This window comes from Chiloscyllium plagiosum, chromosome 22, assembly GCF_004010195.1.
Source record: "Chiloscyllium plagiosum isolate BGI_BamShark_2017 chromosome 22, ASM401019v2, whole genome shotgun sequence".
NCBI lineage: Eukaryota > Metazoa > Chordata > Chondrichthyes > Orectolobiformes > Hemiscylliidae > Chiloscyllium > Chiloscyllium plagiosum.
Window position 1 is genome coordinate 16,262,662 of NC_057731.1, and position 20,511 is coordinate 16,283,172.

The 20,511-nt window shown below is 37.4% G+C and overlaps 1 protein-coding gene across 11 annotated transcripts in view; it reads right to left on the reverse strand.

Moving 5' to 3' along the window:
- Window positions 1–20,511, reverse strand: part of LOC122561094 (exocyst complex component 6-like) — a 203,710-nt gene that overhangs the window by 34,434 nt on the left and 148,765 nt on the right. For all 11 annotated transcript variants that reach the window (XM_043712491.1, XM_043712485.1, XM_043712482.1 and 8 more), the window contains one exon: window positions 19,421–19,494. In XM_043712491.1, coding sequence (XP_043568426.1) covers window positions 19,421–19,494 — 74 coding nt within the window. The remainder of the gene's footprint in view (window positions 1–19,420; window positions 19,495–20,511) is intronic.

The window sequence follows — 20,511 nt, forward strand, 5'->3', positions numbered from 1 at the left end:
CGCACGCAGACAACAAGCAACATGAATTCGACTGGGACAACACTACTATCATAGGGCAAGCCAGACAGAGAACAGCCAGGGAATTCCTAGAGGCATGGCATTCATCCACAAACTCCATCAACAAACACATCGATCTGGACCCAATATACCAACCACTACAGCGGACAGCTGAAACTGACAACCGGAAGCAGTAGGGACAGACCACTATAAACACCGGAGGAAACATCAAAGAAGCGCTTCGCAGGAGGCTCCCAAGCACTGATGATGTCACCTAGCCAGGGGACGAAACGTTTGCAACAAAAACTTCCAGCTCGGCGAACAGAACCACAACAAGCACCCGAGCTACAAGTCTTCGCACAAACTTTGCCAATTGCCCTCAATTTGCACAGACCCCTCCTACAAAGAGTCATGGCTGACAATAACTAATTTAAACCAAAGGGTAAGCTTTGCCAAATAATTATAGTCCATTAACAAACAAATGGCTGCAACTTGTGAAATTTTAACAAAGCAAAAACATTCTTCCACCATCACAATTATCATCCTGGCTGCAGTCACTGCACTCCTTAGTCCCTCCATTAAGTGCTGTCTCTGATGTTGGCAGTGGGACTGAAGAGTGCAGGTGTCTGAGACAGGACAGAGGTTGGCTAACGGCCCAATAAAGAGACTGGACCAATCATCTGAAAGGACCGAATTGGTTCCTCCCCCTTTTTAAGCAACAGCACATTATTAGAAGCATCTTGCCTGATAGCTAGTGAGGAGAATATTATAGTGGGCAAATTACCAGAAAGGTTTGAGAGACAGTATGAAGTGATTCATGCATAGATTTTTAAAGAACAAAGACTACAAAGATTTTTTTTTAAAAAGAGAAACTCATGTCTGTAATTTAAAACTTTGAGGAGATAATACGGAGATCAATTTGAATTTAATTTAAATGATTTCAGCAAGGTTTCCGAAACAGTTTAACATGGCAGTTCGGCCAGATTAATAAAAGCCCATGGGATCCATTGGAAACTGAGAAGTTAAATACACAACAGGTGCTAACAGGAAGCAAATGGTAATTAATGATTAATTGATATTTTTGTAACTGGAAGATAATTTCTAGTTGGGTCTGCAGGGCTCAGTACTAGCTCTCAATTGCTGGCACATAAGAATGATTTAAATTTTAGATTTAAATCTCGGGAGAGTAGAAGAGATCTCCAAAGTTGAATTTCCAAAGATTGGGTAATTTTTGCTCTGTGGCATGATTGAATAGGATAGAATTATTTTCTTTGTAACAGAAGCTGAGGAAGATTTAATTATGAGGGGCCTAGATAGAATTGATAAAGAGGATCCATTTCCTTAGCATAATGATCAACAACCAGGTGGCACTGATTTAAAGTGGTAGAAGAATTAGACTGGAGTTCAGGAAGGAACAGAGTCAGAAACCCTCAACACAATTAAAGTAAATAATTGGAGATACACTTAAAAGGTAATCAACCAAAACTGCAAAGTGGAATTCAGATAGATAACTTTCTTTTTGACCAGCGTGGGGAGAACAGGTCAAGTGATCTGCGTGTCATACATCTTTGATGTTTTTCTACAAAAAAAGTTGGTGCCTGGTCTTCCTCCACATTGTGACCAGGACTGGTGGAACCTCTGAATAATGAACATACTGCACACTGGAGAAAATCATGCTTCACTACAATGCAGAGAATTACTGCAACCGGAGAGCTGACTGTTCAGAAACGGTTGGAAAAAAACCAACATAACATGTGAGAAACAAACACTAAAATCAGTTGGGATCATAGTCTGAGCCTATACTAAAAATTCTATGCATTTCCAGATGTGTAACTTGAAGCTCAAAAGATTTTAAAGAAATCAATTTCAAGACGATATTTCCCTCTGACAGAGCTCTCAATGCAAGCAAATGTATCAGAATGCCCTACTTGAATTCCTTTTCATATTTCAATCAGAGATTTGTTTAAAAAAAGCTTAGTGGACACTATATAATCTAAACCAAGTTGTATATTAGAGCTTTGGCCACGTCAATAATTGTTTTAATATAATCTTTTATTTTGTACTAAAATAAATGTCAATTAACACATACATAATTCAGAATCTTTATTTTTGCTAAGCAGTATTTCAGAAGTACTTTTGAATCACATCATGAGAAAGAGCATGAACAGGGACAGTTGTCGAATTGCTTTACAGCAAAAGGCATGATAGGCCTGATCATATCGTTGAGATATTCACATGTACATTTTCCAACAAGGGGAACCAGGTATTAAGCAAGAATGGAAAGCCAGGTTGCTATTTTCCTCTTCTGCACAAGATAGTCAGACTCAACTACAACAATTATACTGACATCAGTTAATTCAGTACAGACCAGCAATTAAAACTTCATGATCTAAATGGCATGGTAACATGTTGGGGAAGTCCAAACCAATCATGGGGAGGCTTAGATGTAGAATTGCAGATAACTACAAAAACTTAACATTATGCTTATTTCTATAGCTTGGGGTTATTAATGAAAAACTGCTTGGATACAAATTTATTTGCCCATTTGTAATTATTTAAGCATAACATGTGGATTCAGTTGTAAAGGTACAAAGCTGCCTCAAAGAAACAAGCTGTTGCCACCAACTTATCACATCAAGCAGTAACATTCCTGCAATGATCTAGATCCTGTTTCCAGTAACTCAGGCATAAATGCTTTCTAACAGCTTATGAAAACAATATGACATTTAGCAGCTATATCACATTTTTCAATTACAATATAGTAGTCGTCTGAATTAAGGAGTCAATTACAAGACTGAGTGAAAAAAAAAGAGGAATTTCATTACTTTCTAAACCAAAGAAAAATAAAATATCTTCCCTGGAACGGAAGATGAGGGGTGACCTTATAGAGGTTTATAACATCAGAGGGGCATAGATGGATAAATAGACAAGGTATTTTCCCTAGGGTGGGGAAGTCCAGAATTAGAGGGCATTGGTTTAGGGCAAGGGGGGAAAAAGATTTAAAAAACGAACCCAACAGGCAACGTTTTCACACATATGGTGGCGTATGTATGGAATGTGCTGCCAGAGGAAGTGGTGGAGACTGGCACAATTACAACATTTAAAAGGCATTTAGATGGATATATGAATGGGAAGGGTTTAGAGGGATATGGGCCAAGTGTTGGCAAATGGACTAGATTCATTTAGGATATCTGGCTGGCATGGACAAGTTAGACCGAATGGCTTGTTTCGTGCTGTACGTCACTACGACGCTCAATACATATATAAATAGTGTAATGGTTAAAACAGATTTTCAAATACAAAAAAGATAGTTTTAAAAAAAAACTTAGAGTCCTTCAGAGTCAGAATTTAACCTAAGACCATGATTGTTTAATTGGTGTCTTGCACTCCCAACAATTTGTTGATTGCAGGTCAAAGAACATTTCTCCATTTTGCTTCCCTTGAAACAGACTGAATGGTTGAAAGTCAACAGTATTGTGCTGGAAAAGCACAGCAGGTCCCAGGCAGCATCCTGATGAGGGGTCTATGCCTGAAATGTCGATTCTCCTGCTCCTCGGATGCTGCCTGACCTGCTGTGCTCTTCCAACATCTCACTCTTGACTTTGATCTCCAGCATGTGCAGTCCTCACTTTCTCCTGAATGGTTGAACGCTTAAGGGTAGGTGAGAATGGGCGCAAGTGACTTCCAGTATAGATGTTACAAATCTATTTTCTTCTGTCTCTCCATCCAAAAATTCTTGCCTGAAATGCTATTCAACTTTGTATTCCAGTGCCTAGCTTTTTTTTCCCCCAGCTGGTTAACCTACAAGAAATTTTCATCTCAAAATGTGAAACTTGCAGACAGGTATAAATAAAAGATTTGATTGTGGAAATGAAAAACAGGAGTTAGAGCAGGTTTTAATTCCTGTAACTTCTCCTGGCAACCATTTAGATAAGTAACTCAAAAGTGGGAACTTTTCAGAAGGATCCTGATGCCAAGTAATTATTCATCAGAAGCAGCAATGTCCCAGGCAATTCTCAGTTGTGTTGGAACTTCTGAATGCAAAACCCCACTTCACACTTCAGCAATGATCATTGCCCTATTGGCAGATCTGGGCAATAAAGTAATTTGTTTTGACAGCAATCAGGATGAGAGTTCACTATGTATAAAGAAATTTCATTACACTTTTTTAAAAAAAAAATTGGAAAGGACTTTTGCTGAGTCAGAAAACCTCGACCTCAAATTCAGCCATGCCTTTTTTTAAAAAACTAAATTAGGTCTTTTGCTTACGATTTATTACATCACTTCTCAGCCAACACAACTCTACCATGCACTGAGTTTTCACATATACAAAATAAACATTTTATACCTTCAATTAAATTCAAAAATTGGATTTGTCAGAGATTTCTGTTGCAAGCATTTGATTCTTCTCCTCCACATCCTCAATCTTGTCTTTCCATCTACTAAAATAAATGCTTTTGAACACTGCTCTGGCATTGCAGGATTTATTGCGGTGGCAATGATTCTCATTCATATCGCATGTAATTAGGTCACAATTCAAACCAATCTCTTTCTCCCCTGTACAATCACTATCTCCACTTTTCCTGTTGAAGGGCTTTTGCCCGAAACGTCGATTTTACTGCCTGAACTTTTCCAGCACCACTAATCCAGAATCTGGTTTCCAGCATCTGCAGTCCTTGTTTTTACCTATCCACTTTTTCATGCCAAACTGCCCAAATGCGAGGTGTGACCTGTCAACATTTAGGTAATTTGTGGTGGTGTTGTATCATTTCCAAACAAACATTCATCATTGTTTCTAAAGGATGCTTGTCAGAAACAGAGAGATTTAAAGTTCTGTTGCATGGGTCATAAATGCTTTATTACTTAATCAGGTACAATTATGTAATAAAATACTAATACAATACTCTAGGTTGTGTAATTGTTTGGACATAATGTTTTGTTAAAAATCAATGATTACTAGTTATGAAATGGGGAAAAAATTAACAATCTTTTGATTTTTGAGTTTCACAATTTGGCTCAAAACACAGAACATCTATTGCTCTATTAATTTAACTATGGGCTCCAAATCATTCAGTGTGTTTCATAACTGAAAGTAGTATGAACTATACCATATGTAGCTCGAATGGGCTTTATGTTGGACTCAAATCAAAGTGATGTGGCCAGATAGCAACATCCCATGATTTGAGAATTGTACAGATTCTATTCCTCACCTGGCATCATAGATGTGTTTTTTTCAAATATATGCATCAAGTTCTGATTTCCAACAGAAGCATCCCACCAAATCCATGTGGAGAGTTTAATTTGGAGAAAAGCAAGAATGCTTCAAAAAGTAGGTTTTAAACCTAAATAGAAAAGTTAATAACTTTCAGCATTTAAATACAATTTAAGCTTGTAACAATTTTAAATTTGGGATTCTCTACTGAGTAACAAGATCCTGGGTTCAAATCACACCCTAGCACTTCAGCATGAAAATCAAAGGCTGGCATTCTAATGCAACACTGTTCCCTCTCATTTTCTTACTGGCTGCACAATCTCAGAAGTCTGTGCATGGCAGTGACTTCTGGAACTGGAAGTCAATTTCACAACTTGTACTAACATTGATCTCAGAACATTGAAGCAGCTGCATGTGCACCACAGAGTGTACAGGGAATGTTGAGTGCACAGTCTCAGGTGAGACATTAAATCACATCCCACTATCTGCTCAAATGCACGTACAAGATCCCACAGCACTATTTTGAAGAACAGAATGAGAATTATCCAAAGGAGCAGCGCACTGAAGTCTTTTATTTGCAAATAAACAAGTTGGACTATAAACGGGTGTCATGTGAATTTCAACTTTATCCCTCAATCAACATCACAAAAACGGATTATCTAGTCATTATCACATTGCTGCTTGTGGGAGTTTGCTGTTAGCAACCCGGCTAGCACCCTTTCTACATTATAACAGTGACTACATTTCAAAAGTATTTCAGTGGTTATAAAACACAGACATCCGATGGTTGTGAAAAGCACTACATAAATGAAACTGTTGGTTGGAAGGTAATATCAAATTTACTTGGGAGTTGTGAAGATGTAGTATAGGAGTGAATAGTTTTTTTTATTACTCCATTGTAAACACTGCTCAGGATTTCCAACAGTCAAGGCTAAACCATTGGCTTTAAACATAGGACATGACTAACCAGCACAGCTGATTAACCCTTAATCATCCAGCTGCTCTTGAACCCAATTGTAAGTGTAATTACCTTTTTGTCAGGTACAATTTGCCTGATAAACATGTCAGAACACTTGCTGCTTAGTCTATTTCAACAGATAACTGCTGTCCATCCACAGCCTAGGGGCACAATTACCAGAGGACCGTTGTTATAAAACACATAGGAGCTAAAGCACTAAAGGAGGCTGAAAAAAAATCTTCACCTGACCTCTGGATAACCCAAGCAGGAGATTAGCCCAGTTGCAAACAAGCAGGCCGTCACACACAACCTGGCCAATTGCTCCCATTGCCACCATGCATACAGTTCTTACACAGGCTAATGAGGGCAGACTGTTATGCTATTACAGCATTGCTATTATTTCTATACCCTTTCTTAAGCCAAGCATTGTAAATGCTTTTTGTGAATGCCATAGAGAAAGAGGCCCAAAATCTGAGGGAGCACAAAAGGTGAAAAAGTTCAAAAACAGATTTTAATTGGACGCCTATGCTGTATAATCATGAGAAACTTTGTTTTGTTAATGTCATTTCTTAAATATTAGCATTTTATGCTAATTAATAATTTGAAATGTTCTTTTTAAAACTTCAAAATGTTTATGACAGAATGTCATTTACCACAGACATGAAATAGCATTTTTTCACAAGTGATCTTTCAATTAAGACAAGTTTTTTAAAAAAAAAATCAGGCATCGACTGGCTCTCAGACTTATTTACTCACTCCTCTTAGTACCCATCCCCTCTCATTCCCTAATGAGAGCAACTATCCAGGAAATGAATGTAAACTCGTAACACCGTTATACACACAACAAAGTTAACACTTCCTGCAATGGCAGCAATTTATTACTAGTTCAATAGCCAAGCTACAAAAATTACCTATACTTCACGGGTTTGCGTCACATACCAAAAATCCAACAAAATCCTTGACTGTTTTTGTTAAACCTGCATTCACTTTGATCAGAGGTGCAAACAGCCTCTGAGGGATATGTGAGCCACCTGCTGTGGTTGGCAGGACAGCTGCTAATTGGTAAATTCTTCAGAACCTTCCTAACAGATCCCAGGTTTTTACAGGAAAGTAAAAACAAAAGCATTCACTGTAGCACAATGAATGCACAGGGGACCATGCATCAAAGGAAAATAAAATAAGCTGCGTGCTCAAAGCCTGCAACACACATCTTTCAAAAACTGTGCACCTTAAAACAAGTCTTCAGCATTTACTCAACAAAAATTATGAACTGATCGTGTTAGCTTCCGATGTTAAAATCATTACTGCAAAATACAAAGGTAAAGCTGCCTTAATTTTGAAAGAATCACACATTGGCAGAATGCAGGGAATGAAGCTCGCGTAAAATGTTGGCAACTAGAGCAGAGGGATTTGTTATTTTTCTGAAGCAGCAGCAGCCTTGGTATTTGTGCTCACACTAATCTTATCCAGTCTTCATTTCTTCCCACAAGCAGCATACTTTCCCAAAACCAAACCCTCAGGCTACAGCACTGTGGGAAGTCTGGTCTTGTTGTATTCAGAACTAAACCCAATGGCACCAATGCATTCTAATCTGACACACCCATGTAACCAGCCCCTAAGGGCAAAAAAATTACATGCTGTGGGAACTGCATATCCCAACAGTTATCTTTCTGTTGAACCTGAACTGTTATTTCTTGGACTGGAAAATGTTACAAGCAGAAAAAATAAAATGAATCAAAAACATCTCAGCACATTTTCCATTAATATTACAAATGAGGTACCTAACATATAAAAAAGGTTAGTACGTTATTTTATGTGATAGAAACATTGGCATTACACACCAACATTCATGCTGATGTAAAGCTATTTTAGAGATATAGCATTGCGATGTGGATAAGAAAGGTATATGTGACCTTAATATAGTTGGGTTTGTTTCAGTGTGGCACAACTCCTAACCATTGTGAAGGTCACTATGCCTTAAAATCATTTTAAATGTTAGCAGAGAACAAATGTGCTTAAAAAAAGTTATAAATAGGCAAATTAACAAGCCTAGGAGCTGACAATTTGTATGCATGCAAGAGATACTGTTCATCAACCAAAATCAACATAATAATGCACCAATGCTACAATTAATGTATCAAATGCCAGGATACCAGACAATACTGTAGTTATGCATTAGCCTGATAAGTTTCCCATTTCATTACACATTTATCAATTTAAAAAGTTACCCAACACCGGTTCAATGAATCTCTTCTCCCTGCTTGTGTGATTAACTTGTTAGTATATCATCCCATTTGTGAAGAGCAATCTTGATAAAAGCAACATAACCTACACACAAGGGTATTAATTAACTTGGCCCCTTACTAGCTGTGGATTTTGCATGGGGTAGCATAAATTCTCTACAGGGAGAAGTTGAATAGATTTGATGTCATTCTTCCCAGCTGAGAGAAGTGAATTTCTATCAAATCTGCTTCCTTTTGCTGGGATGACCGGGGTGTTTTGACTGGGATAATGAACAAGAAAACAAAGGGAACATTTTTTAAAAAAATGCAAACATTATTTATATATGGTTTTAGAATTTTAGCATTTCAATTTTTATATGATTAAAAGGATTTGAGATGGCCATAATTACACAAAGATATACTTGAGTGATTGGACAGGATCCCTTTGATTACTTTTAAAAGTACTTAGTCTTCAATTATATTGTTGGGCAAACCCATTCAAGACTTGAAAAGAGCATCTAGATTTGCCAAGACTGAATACTGATTTAACAAAATATAAATTTACATTAGTAAATAAAATATAGAATATATTTTGCAGATGAAATTTCAAATTTAGCAACAACATTCCATAAGCAAATGCAAGTTGGGCAACCTATGGTGGCTCAAGCCAATAATTGTTAACTGCCTATTCCACTTTGGAGACCAGAACAATCAAATCCAACACTATCCTCACTCAACAGTTAATAACAATAACTTGTCTTTCAATAGAATTCAAAACATCATGAAACACCATAAAAATTACAAAACAAAATTGGACACCCAACGTCACAGAACCGTCGTGGTGCAGAAGGAGGGCACTCTGTCTGTCTCAGCTCTCGAAATGCACACCATGACTTGATGCTATTCTTCTACCTATTCATGGTAACCCTGCACATTAATTAAATAGAAATAATCATCCAATACACTCTTGAAAGCCTCTGTTGAACGCACTCCACTACACTTCCAGGAAGTGCAATCCAAACCCAAACCAGATGTGCAGATGATCAGAAGTTTGGTCAAAAGCAATAAAGAAGCAAAAACAAGGTAGATGGAGGAAATTACAGAGTTAGTGCTTATCAAGCTAAAGGTGATTAATGGCAGTGATTAAAATCTGGGTTGCTCAAGCAGCCAGAATTAGAGGTAATTCCTCTATGCTACACAACCAATGGGAAGTTCTGCACACAATAACCAGAGTGCAGATGCATTGGCTTCTGCAGATTGCTGCCTAGTATAGGTCAGAGGTCTGTGCAGCAGAAATAAAAATGGAAAAGAATGTTGCTTGCAAAATGCTAGGGGAGGGGGAGATCGGAGAAGTAGTTGTGGCAAGACTGGGGAGATTTGAAAACAAATGGATGAACATTTAAAAATGAAGGCATTGCTTAAGCAGAAAACCACATATCTCAGGAGTAATGGGTGAATTGGTCATAAGCTAGGTCTTGACAGTTTAGGATGACCTCAAATATTACAGAAAATAGAACATGACAGGTGCAGAGAGGTAACAAAGGTTTGAAAAGGATTTCAGCAGATGGGTTGAGGTAGGGTGGAGTTAGGTGCCCTCTAATGCACAGGAGTTTGAAGGGGCTCATTAGGTAGTGATTGGAAATTCAGGTTAATTTTCTCCTCCATAATAGTGGTGTAGTCCTTCCATTTTTATCTACTGCAGGTAATTAGAGTTCAATCAGTTAATAACAAAATGCAGGAAATTTTCAAAAATGGGCCAAATTCTTACGAAGCATGAGAAGAGTTCCTAGCAAGATAATCTGAAATGACATCCTTGAATGGAAATATCAAAGAAAATATCTTTGGAACATGAAAATCAACTTTTGCAATCAGTTTGGCAGGAAGCCACCTAAAAATCCCTCCTCCTCAAAAATAATCTATTTTTAAGTTTTCAGCCTCTAGAAGAAAAAAGGTTGATGGCCTGCAAAGTACTCTAATCTGATAGGTAAATTTGTGTACTGTATTGAATGGACTTTCCGTGTGAAGGAAATTTTTCTGGGGTCAGAGTTGGAGAATAAAGAGCTATTACAATACATGCACCTTTGGAGGTACAAAAAAACAGACTGCGAATTGGAGGGACAAAATGAGAGACTAGGAAGCTTAAGAGTGCTGAATTAATTCAAAACATGCATCTGTCAGAGATATGCTTAGTAAATACTTTGAATAACCACTGTAGTGTCAATATGGGTTAGTTAGGATTTTCAGATGCAAGGACAAATTTTAAATTTAATCCAACTCAAGATATTTGAGTTGATGAAGATATATCTTCTTAATCACAAACACACTCCTTTTGCTCTTTTTGGTGATCTTGAAAAAGGAGATCATCGATTGCATAGTCTTAAATTTTTCAATTTAGTTCAGGCAGTCAAGAAAGGTATTTAAAATCAGAGAATAAGTCCTATTTGAAGGAGTTCCTCAAAGAGAAAAATAAACAATGCCTGCACCCCAGTGGTATCTTTTGGTTTTGTGTAAGGAGGCGAGGTCTGGGAAAGTGAATGAAGTCTTTTGGTCTGGGAGCAGAATTTAAAACTTTCAGTTAATCGCGATTTAATGGAAGGTTAATTGGACAGATGTGGGTAGACAACACAGAAGATTAGCATTTACTTGATGTTTAATACACCTTTCAATAGATCATACATAGTTGACCAGACTAAAGTTATCTGGAGTTACAAGAGTCAGATCAAAACCAGAGATGCAAAAGGCCAAAAATGCTTTGGTTACATTATCGCACTGTCAGGAACAAAATTCTTTTCCCCCCCCATTTAAAAATCTTGACAGTAAATTTAGTTGTCAAATTTAATTTTTACTAGCTTAAGCACACGAAAACCCCATTTTATTTCTAGTGGTTTAGTTATTTTTTCAAAAAGTGAAACACATCTTTCATCTTTGAAGTTGGTATTCCTAATTTAAAAAAGCACATTCAACAACAGCTTATTGGAATTACAAGTTTGTAAATAAATTGAGGGATTTAGATTATATAAAATAGAGAAAGTTTTGAGCAAGTGATCAAAATTCCAAATTTTACAATGGAATTTAAGCCTTTAGCTTGTACGGAGATATTTATGTTACATGATGTTTTTGGTATTATTGCATTCAAATTTTGATATGCCACAGTATATTTTTCAGCATAACTGAGGCAAGTAAAAATTCCTTCAGTTGTGAGCACATAAATTTATACTATTAAAAGTGTAGTGCAGTAAGATCACTTGTATGTGGTAATGAAGAAACAATAATCAAGTCATAGTCAATATCAGATACCCATAGTCAATATCAGGCAGCACAGTGCAGGAGTATGAACTGATGTTTAGCAAGAGTCACGTGAAAGTATATATACAGAGCATAACTTCCTGTGTGAAGACTATAAAGCATTCATCAATGCCCAGAAGTTCATTCCTAGAAATCCCTTCAGAAACATGCCATTTGTAATAAATTATTTATTCAATTGGTTCTCGCTAAGTGGGTAATATTTGGATTAGTAGTTTAGTCCTATAAGAACTAGGATACTTTCTCTTACTAAAGACAATGAAGGTGTGAATCAGGCACCATCATTTTGCAGGGACTCACTCCAGGCCCACCTTTTAAATTTCTTAGTAATCTGGGTTTACAAAATAGAGCTTATAGTGCCAAAATTTCCAAGCAAGGGACGTGTAAATCTAATTACATTGCTGACTGCAAAAGAAATACAGAGGAAAACATCAACATGTCTGCAGGTAAGACAGATAAATGGCAAATTAGATGAAAGCAGAAACTGAAGGATTGACAGTATTGTGAAAAAAAAGTGATTTTCCTGTCACAAATACAAAATCAAAAAAAATTACTGATGCTGGAAATCTGAATTAATAAATAAAAAATGCCAGAAATATTGACAAGGCAAAGCAGCACCGGGGGAAGAGTTGTTCTGGTGTATGGTCATTGACCTGAAATAGTTAATTCGCTTTCTCTTTCAAGTTTTCAAAAACCCATGTATTTCTTTAATCAATTAAGTTCATGCATTTAAAATATCTATTTTAATGGCTTGATTTCAGTGGTCAGACTTTTATTTTCCTAGATTTGCATGCATACCTTGTACATTATAGGCATTGTATAAATGCAAGTTGCTGAATAATTGCAACGGTCTACATTAACTCACTTCAATTTTCCTTCCTTCCACAGCTACAACCTTTGAATTATATTCTCTTCTCTTGCACCCTTTACAGCCCCACAAACTTGATCCTAGCCTTTCTGAAGTTTCTTAAAATTCATCCTCTCACCTTCACCACTGAATCTTGTCCTGCTGACTTCCACTGACAATTGCTCATCTCATGCTTGCCAGCAGAAGATGTCAAACAAGGCGCAAGATTACAGTGTAGTTCAACAAAAATGACAACTTGTGTTAGGAGGAACGGATTGATGTCACTCAAAATAGTCGCTCAGAGCCTCAAAAAAAATCAATGATTGTCTCAGAACTGGACAGGATAGTTAGTGCTCTGACTCTCCTATCAAATACAGATTTGATGGCATACAAGAACAGTGAATAAATTAACATTTAATTTGAAAATTAACAATGATGTGTAAAAGAAACATTGTAAATCAGTGGTATAGACTCTATATCAGTTAAATAATCAGAAAATTAATTGAAACATGTTCTTTAACATATGCTATACTTTATGAAACTCAAAACTTTTACGCACATATGGATGTGTAAATGTTAGATTTTCCAGTATTTTTCACAAATATGCTTGCATTCAGAATTGAGGGAGTTTACTCCCTTATTCCATTTTTTCTTTTACATCCTCAGCCTAAAGTAAGTGGAAATAAAGAAGCTGTTAGTGAGACAACCATCGTCCATTAGTGATCAGGAGATTGGCAGAGAGATCATGACCTTTCAATCTTGGGTCACCTACTTTTCTAAAAAGGGCAATCCTGTTGATCCATCTTTTAGCCACAGTTTCTCATCCAATCTCAAGTCTCTTGCCTGTTAGCTTTGATTTGGTTCAAGCTTTCCCTAGTATCAGTCTCTCCCTGTCATCAAGTCTTCTGTAAAGCAATGCAAGTATCAAGAGCCTAACCCTAGGGCACAGTCAGGGTGGGCAGGCAAAACCTGACCACTGGACCTACTTCCTTATCTTTCATAACCTCGGAGGCATAGCAGAGTATCAAATTCAAACTGGAGAACAGTACATGAAACAGCCAGATGACCCGACAGAGACTATCCTTATAAAAGGCACAGTTTCCTGCAGTGTGTTTGAAAAGAAATGTCATCCATCACATTAAAAAATAAATGGATCATAGGATTGTATGACAGGGAAATTGGCACATGGTATTTCTACTGCAGGTGGGTGCTGATTTACACAAACGCTTGTGTTATTTTGCATTCCCAACCTATAGTCACTCATAAAGCAGAGTAACTGATGAATGTTTTCAGCTTTGATTAATGGAAAATGACAAGACCCCTTATAAGGATGTGGCATTAAAACTGCTCTATAACAATCAAGAGCTATTAAATCTAAAGCATCATCGTTAGACAAATTGCTACATGAAGAGATATACACAGAACATATGACATTTTTATAACAAAACAGCACTACCTTCACATATGAAACACACCAAATACAAATAAAGTGACACTATAAGCATCAAGTGCTGAAGGGAGGGTTTAAATAAATTTTGCAAGACAATCTACTCTGGGATAAAACATGTGATAGGAGAATCAGGGTGCAGAAGGAACAGCATCAGCGTATAGTTCAGAAACAAGTGGAATCAGATCGGGGTTAATGATGCTAAGCAGTATAAGTACATATGGATGTGGAGACCTGTTTAAAAGGAGGCAATGATTTTGAACCAACATTGTAGATTATAAGGTTTTCTGGAAGGATTGGAGAATTGTTATATACAGGGTGAAGATTGAAGGCCATCACATAGAGAGTAGTAGAGGAGCAAATTCTACATGTTATTAACAAAGGATAACATTATAGACTTGCAAGCAAAATTAAAGCTCATGGAATTGGAAATGCAGTAGCATGGATGTAAACTTGACCAAGCAAAAAGAAAACAGAAAGCAGCGATGAATTTTGTTTTAATATATTTAAGAAAAGCTGAGTGTATTTCTTCAGGCTCAGGAGGACCACCAATATGCTTTTTGATACACATTCATGCTCTGGACTTGGGCATATACATAGGAACAAGAGTATATCATTCAACTTGTTAAGCCTGTTCCACAACTTTATGCAGGACATAATACAAACGTATGGAGGTTACATAATTTGGAAAGATTGTAAATATTGAAAAAGATTTTAACAGATTTCAGGAGAGCATAAATCAACTGGTGAGATGGGCTGATACACAACAAAACTTGTGGAGAAGTCTGAAGTGATATAATTTGGAAAGAAGAACAAAGACAGATAAGAGATAATGAAGTGGCAAAACCTTTAGAGGTGCATGAACAGAACAAACAAAGATGTACCTACAAATATCTTTGAAGGTAGCTGGACAAGTTAAGAAGAATGCTGAAAAAAATTTGAGATGCTTGTCTATACTTTAAAAACACTCGTTAGGTTTCAGCTGGAGTACTGCATTAATTCAGGCTCCATACTTCAAAAAAGTTCAAGGCCTTAAAAAAGATGCAGATGACAGCCAAGACATCTCCTCTTACAGCAGAGGTGGTGAGGAGAAACTGTGTGTAGTTTTGTATGTACAACTTGGGTGTTTTTGTTTAAGCACTTTAACATTTTTCCACAAAATGTATTGCTGAGAAAGTTATTTTATTGAAGTTTTTGTGTTTTGCACTCAAGATTACCAATATAAAGGGGAACAACAATTTATGGTGTATGAGAAAACAATGTTAATTGGTTGGCAAGTAGACTCTGGCTATTAGAAGGGTTGACAGAGAGAATATGCCAGTTAAATGACGACTGTCAATCAAAGCTTCATTTAAATTTAAACCAGATAGGTTGAATTATTTCTCAGGGCAATGCCTTGACCAGAGAATGGGTGCCATTTACTTTGTTCAGTTGAAACAGGGTTAGTATCTACACATTCTGCTTGCCCTAAGCATTAATATGAAGCTTGCAGGACACTCATGTGCCACTCAGAGCCTGATTGATGGAATCAGAATCCCTACAAGATGGAAGCAGGCCAATTGGCACATTGAATCCATACCAACTCCCTGAAGAGCATCCTACCAGTCTGGTTACCTGCCGAAGGAGCAGCACTCCAAAAGCTTGTACTTCCAAATAAACCTGTTGGGCTATAATCTGGTGTTGTGATTTCTTAAAAACTTTGTCTACTCCAGTTCAACACTGGCACATCCACACCTTAATTTAGTTGTCAGAGCAATTCTTAGCATACAGGATTATTTTACAAATAGTACCCAATTGCTGGGTTACATCTAATGTTTGATTTGGTTTTGGAGTTTTGCAAATGTGGTCTGATTGGGTAGACTCAGTAACTTTTGTCGAACAAGCCAAAGGTTCTATAACTGAAGGTCACAGACTTAACATAGTCAAAAGAACTAGTTGGTGACATGAAGATTTTCTTTTTTGAAAACCATGAACCTTTGTGATATGGAATGCAGTGTCTGAATTGACAGTGCAAGTGAAGTGAACAACATTCAGGGAACTGGATAAAAATTGAAAAGGAACAAATTTTGCAGTAGTCTGGGGCAAAGAACAGGGGAAAGGGTGTAATTGGCTAGCTCTTTCAAAGAACAATGGCCTCCTTTTGTGTTGTATCACAGAGGAAATGTGAGAAGCCCCAGTTTAAGATCAAACAGGATGCCAAGGTTGTAAATAGCCTGGCTGAGTACATGACTAAGTCTGGAAAGGAAATGGACCAACTGACAGTAGAGAGTTTCTGATGATGGACATTAACCAGGCCAACTGACAGTACAGGCAATAGAGTTTTGAAGAGAGGTGATAGAGAGATACAGCTAGCTGCTATCCCTGCACATGTGCTATCCTTGCCTCAGTGGTACCGATGCAGACTTTGAGTCAGTTGAGAATTCAAGAATCATTCCAGAAATTTATAGAATTACCCAGACTAAGGGAATACTGTATTTGGTTTGTGGTTTGTATTTCAGATGAACCCCAGCTGCATTCTCAAAGTGTAAAATAATCTGACATTGTTTAATCAAGAATTTTTTCAAATGAATCCCTTCAACACTGAAATTAACTATTCATTTAACTCTTTGCCTTTTGCTAACATTATGGTGTGCAAATTGGTTGCTGAACTTGCCTAGGTACAGTGACTATACTTTAGGACATACTTGTCAAATGGGTTTCACATTCATTTATCTGGCAGCTAAACTTTTGTTGCGGATTATATTGCAAGAGGCAGCATTAAAGCGGAGACAGAGGAGGGCCAGAAATTGATCCTTGGGAAATTCCAGCAGTAATAGTAACGGTGAGGGATAGAAGAGCAGTTATTGTCAGAAATTATTTGGCTACAATAGAATACAATTTGATTTGACCTAAGGTGATGGAGGTTCCATTAACTTTATAAACAGTAGTGATAATGGAGTAGTAGCGTGGTCATTGACCACGTAAAAAGTTGCGAAGAGATCAGAGGACAATGTATCCTAGTTACAGCTATAGGCAAAGTTGTTTATGGCCATATTGATGCAGAGAGTGAAAACTTGAGTCTCAAATGGAGCTATGACAGAGGCAAGCATGGATTTTAGAATGGAACATTGACTAACAAAACTGATGCACAATTATAATGTGTAATTTGATTGCACTTGTAGATGGTGCAAACTATTATAATGTGCTTTAAGCAGTAACCTACCTAGTGTTAAGTGGTTGACCAATTGGTCAATTGAAATTACAATGGGATTCATAACTTACTCCACCAGGTGGTGCTACAATAATTCTCTCCTTGAATGTCAAATGTGTCAGTAAAAGTGCATAAAAGACGACTTTTGTTGCTTCCACAAGTCTGTGAAAATTTGCTAATGCTTTATCACATTATGCAAGTTGATCACTTGAAGAGAAACATTGAGAAGTATTAGAAGTGTGGGCGGCACGGTGGCACAGCGGTTAGCACTGCTGCCTCATAGCGCCAGTGACCCGGGTTCAATTCCCACCTCAGGCGACTGACTGTGTGGAGTTTGCACATTCTCCCAGTGTCTGCGTGGGTTTCTTCCGGGTGCTCCAGTTTCCTCCCACAGTCCAAAAATGTGCGGGTTACGTGAATTGGCCATGTTAAATTGCCCGTAGTGTTGGATGAAGGGGTAAATATAGGGGAATGGGTGTGGGTGGGTTGCGCTTCGGCAGGTCAGCGTGGACTTGTTGGGCCAAAGGGCCTGTTTCCACACTAAGTAATCTAATCTAAAAACCATAACGCATGCATACCGTTTAATGGTTGATTGCACGCAGCTATTCTGTGCACATGTACCTTCATTCATCTCAATAGTTTTGGTGAACTAAGCTCAGCTGCTTCTGCAACAACCACTATGTGCAACATTAGGCCGATTGTAGCCACTATCATTGGTTTCCCTTGACCACCCCCTCTCAATAATAACCACATTATATCTGTCCTCAAGAATCTGATTCTTGTGTTTGGTTGTGAGGGAGTATCTCTTCACAGACGTTTGGGAGATATAACGGTTGAAGTTAGGTTCATTTACGACCTATTGAAATAACTGAACATGGTCTACTCCCATTGGGTCTACACATTTACATGTATGTTGTTGTTTGGATCTTTGGATAGAGAGGACTATAAATCTCTTCTGTTCTCACTATATTGAGAAGGTTCCCGACCCTAGCATTTGTTGGAAGCAGTTGCAGGTTCGTACTGGTTTGCTTGGTTGCTTTGTGATTGCATCTTTTTTGGCTACTAAGTCCTCAGATGGGATTCTGATCCAAAATCTCTGATTCGGAAGTACAGCTGCTGTCTTGCTGTGCCACAAGAAATCCATATACATCCTCAACAGTGAGCAGACTCACTAACTTACAATCAACGTGAACATCCCAGCACTGAACATTCCCTAGTCACCAATGAGCAGATACCAGCCTATTACTTTTCTATCGTAGTGACCCCATTGCATTATGTCAGCGTTTGACACTTAATACCTCCGAAGACATGGTACCTCCCTACCCCTCCAACCTCTTAAGCATACGTACTTGTAGCCTGCATTTCTCAATTAAAAATCCCCTTGTCCTTCTACTGGAGTTCAGATCCTTCAAAAGCACCTCTACTTGCATTACTAAGTTGATCGTTGCCAATCTCACTTGAATCTGTTTGATTTTAACCAGTTTTCCAATTCTGCCTGGCCTCAAGCCCACTTAACCCAATTGTTTTGCCTGATTTGGATTCCCTTTGTTCAATACTTTGGCAGATATAAATATTCATGTTCATGCATTAATCACCTAATTAAATGACTGAACACACTTGAGGATTGCATGAACTGCTCCCATTGGTTAGGCCTGCTCTATTGTTTAATTTGATCATGGGTGATCAGCAATACAATTCCATTTATCCACATTTAATCCCTTCACTCTTGATACAAGGTCTGTCAACTTTTGGCTTAAATTTTAGTTTATTTAGCATCCAGTATCCTATTTTGAGGGAAAAAAATCCACAATTCTTCTACCCTTTTATACTTACATATAATATATACACCATGTTATCTTGTGGTCATACATCATACTAGTTATTTGTCATTTAGTAGAATGGTTAAGTAGCATATAATTAAAACCACAACTATGACTGAGTAGTCAGGATTTAGAAATATAATGTAATTTAAAAAAAAAATTGGTTAAGCATCAGTAAAACGAGTCACTGATGAGAAAAGTTAAATCTTGGGTTTATTTAATTAAAAATATTTTGTTCAGCATATCACAAACAGTGGGCGTAACTTTTAACATGGTTCACAGCATTATAATCCAGTGAAGATGACCTAGACACAATACCTTCTTTTTAAAAAAAAAGTAAGCCATCTAAAAAGGCAGCAATGACTGATATTTTACCAATGGTTTCAACATCACTCATCAAGGAAAAATAATCTCAAAGCCTTACTTGTCTGAGGTCGATGAATGCTAACTGCAGGGTGTCCCCTTGGAATCCTGGCACTGGCTCCGAGCTAGCAAACACTGGAAGTACAGATTAAGCAGAAAAAAAAATTAACTGAGGCAGAACTGTGGCAAATCCAAATAATTTTATGTAATTTTATGAAGTGTATCAACCCTGACACTCAAATGAAGGCCTAAAATTTTTTTTTTGTTTACATGACACAAAGAAATTTAAATCCAAATCAATTAAACAAATTGTTATACTATGGTTGTAACATGCAAATAACTTGATTTCTGGTGTGCTCTTTGATGGTCATATAATGTTTCTGTGCAATGGCACACAAATTTTACCACTTTTGTAATACGGTTGAGACAAATGAGTTCACAATTTTATTCACAATTCCTTTTGGGTTACAGGGTGAGGGTATACAAAAGCATTTTAAGTACCAATTCCATGGCTGCCAACATATTTTTTTTAAAACATCTGCTTTGTTGCAGCATCTGTTCAATAAAAATCCTACCTCTAGCCAAACAGCAATTAAAGACAGACATAGGGTGGGAACTAGCTTAACATGCAGACAACAGGTGGAATGCTCTAAGCACTACAATCTGTACTTAATTGGAACGTCCGTTCCTACAATCCAAGACATTTCTAATCATGGAATTTAATACAAGTCAGTTTGAGAAGGCTGTTTCAATATGTTTGAAAAGAAAAGAAAGCTTGACCAATTGGAAATCCTACAATTAAAGGCTATGAAAACACTTTTCTTTCAGACAGTTACAACGCAGTCAAACTGGTAAAATAGACATCTATCCTCAGATAAGCCAAGACATTGAGTTAAAAATAGTGTCTTGGCAAAAAGTGTGCATGATGCTACTTGGAATCAGGAGCAATTGGTATTTTTACATTCCATAAATCAGTTATTTTAAGTCATGTGCAAGTATGCCCATTTTAAAAAGATGACCTACCCTGCTTGATCTCCTGCACCTATCCACCCCTCCCAACATTCTGTAAACAACACCTTTCACACGGTATCCTCCACATCCAGAGCAGGCTAACATTAGGCCATGTTTGCTTTAAATAGTCACATGGAGGCA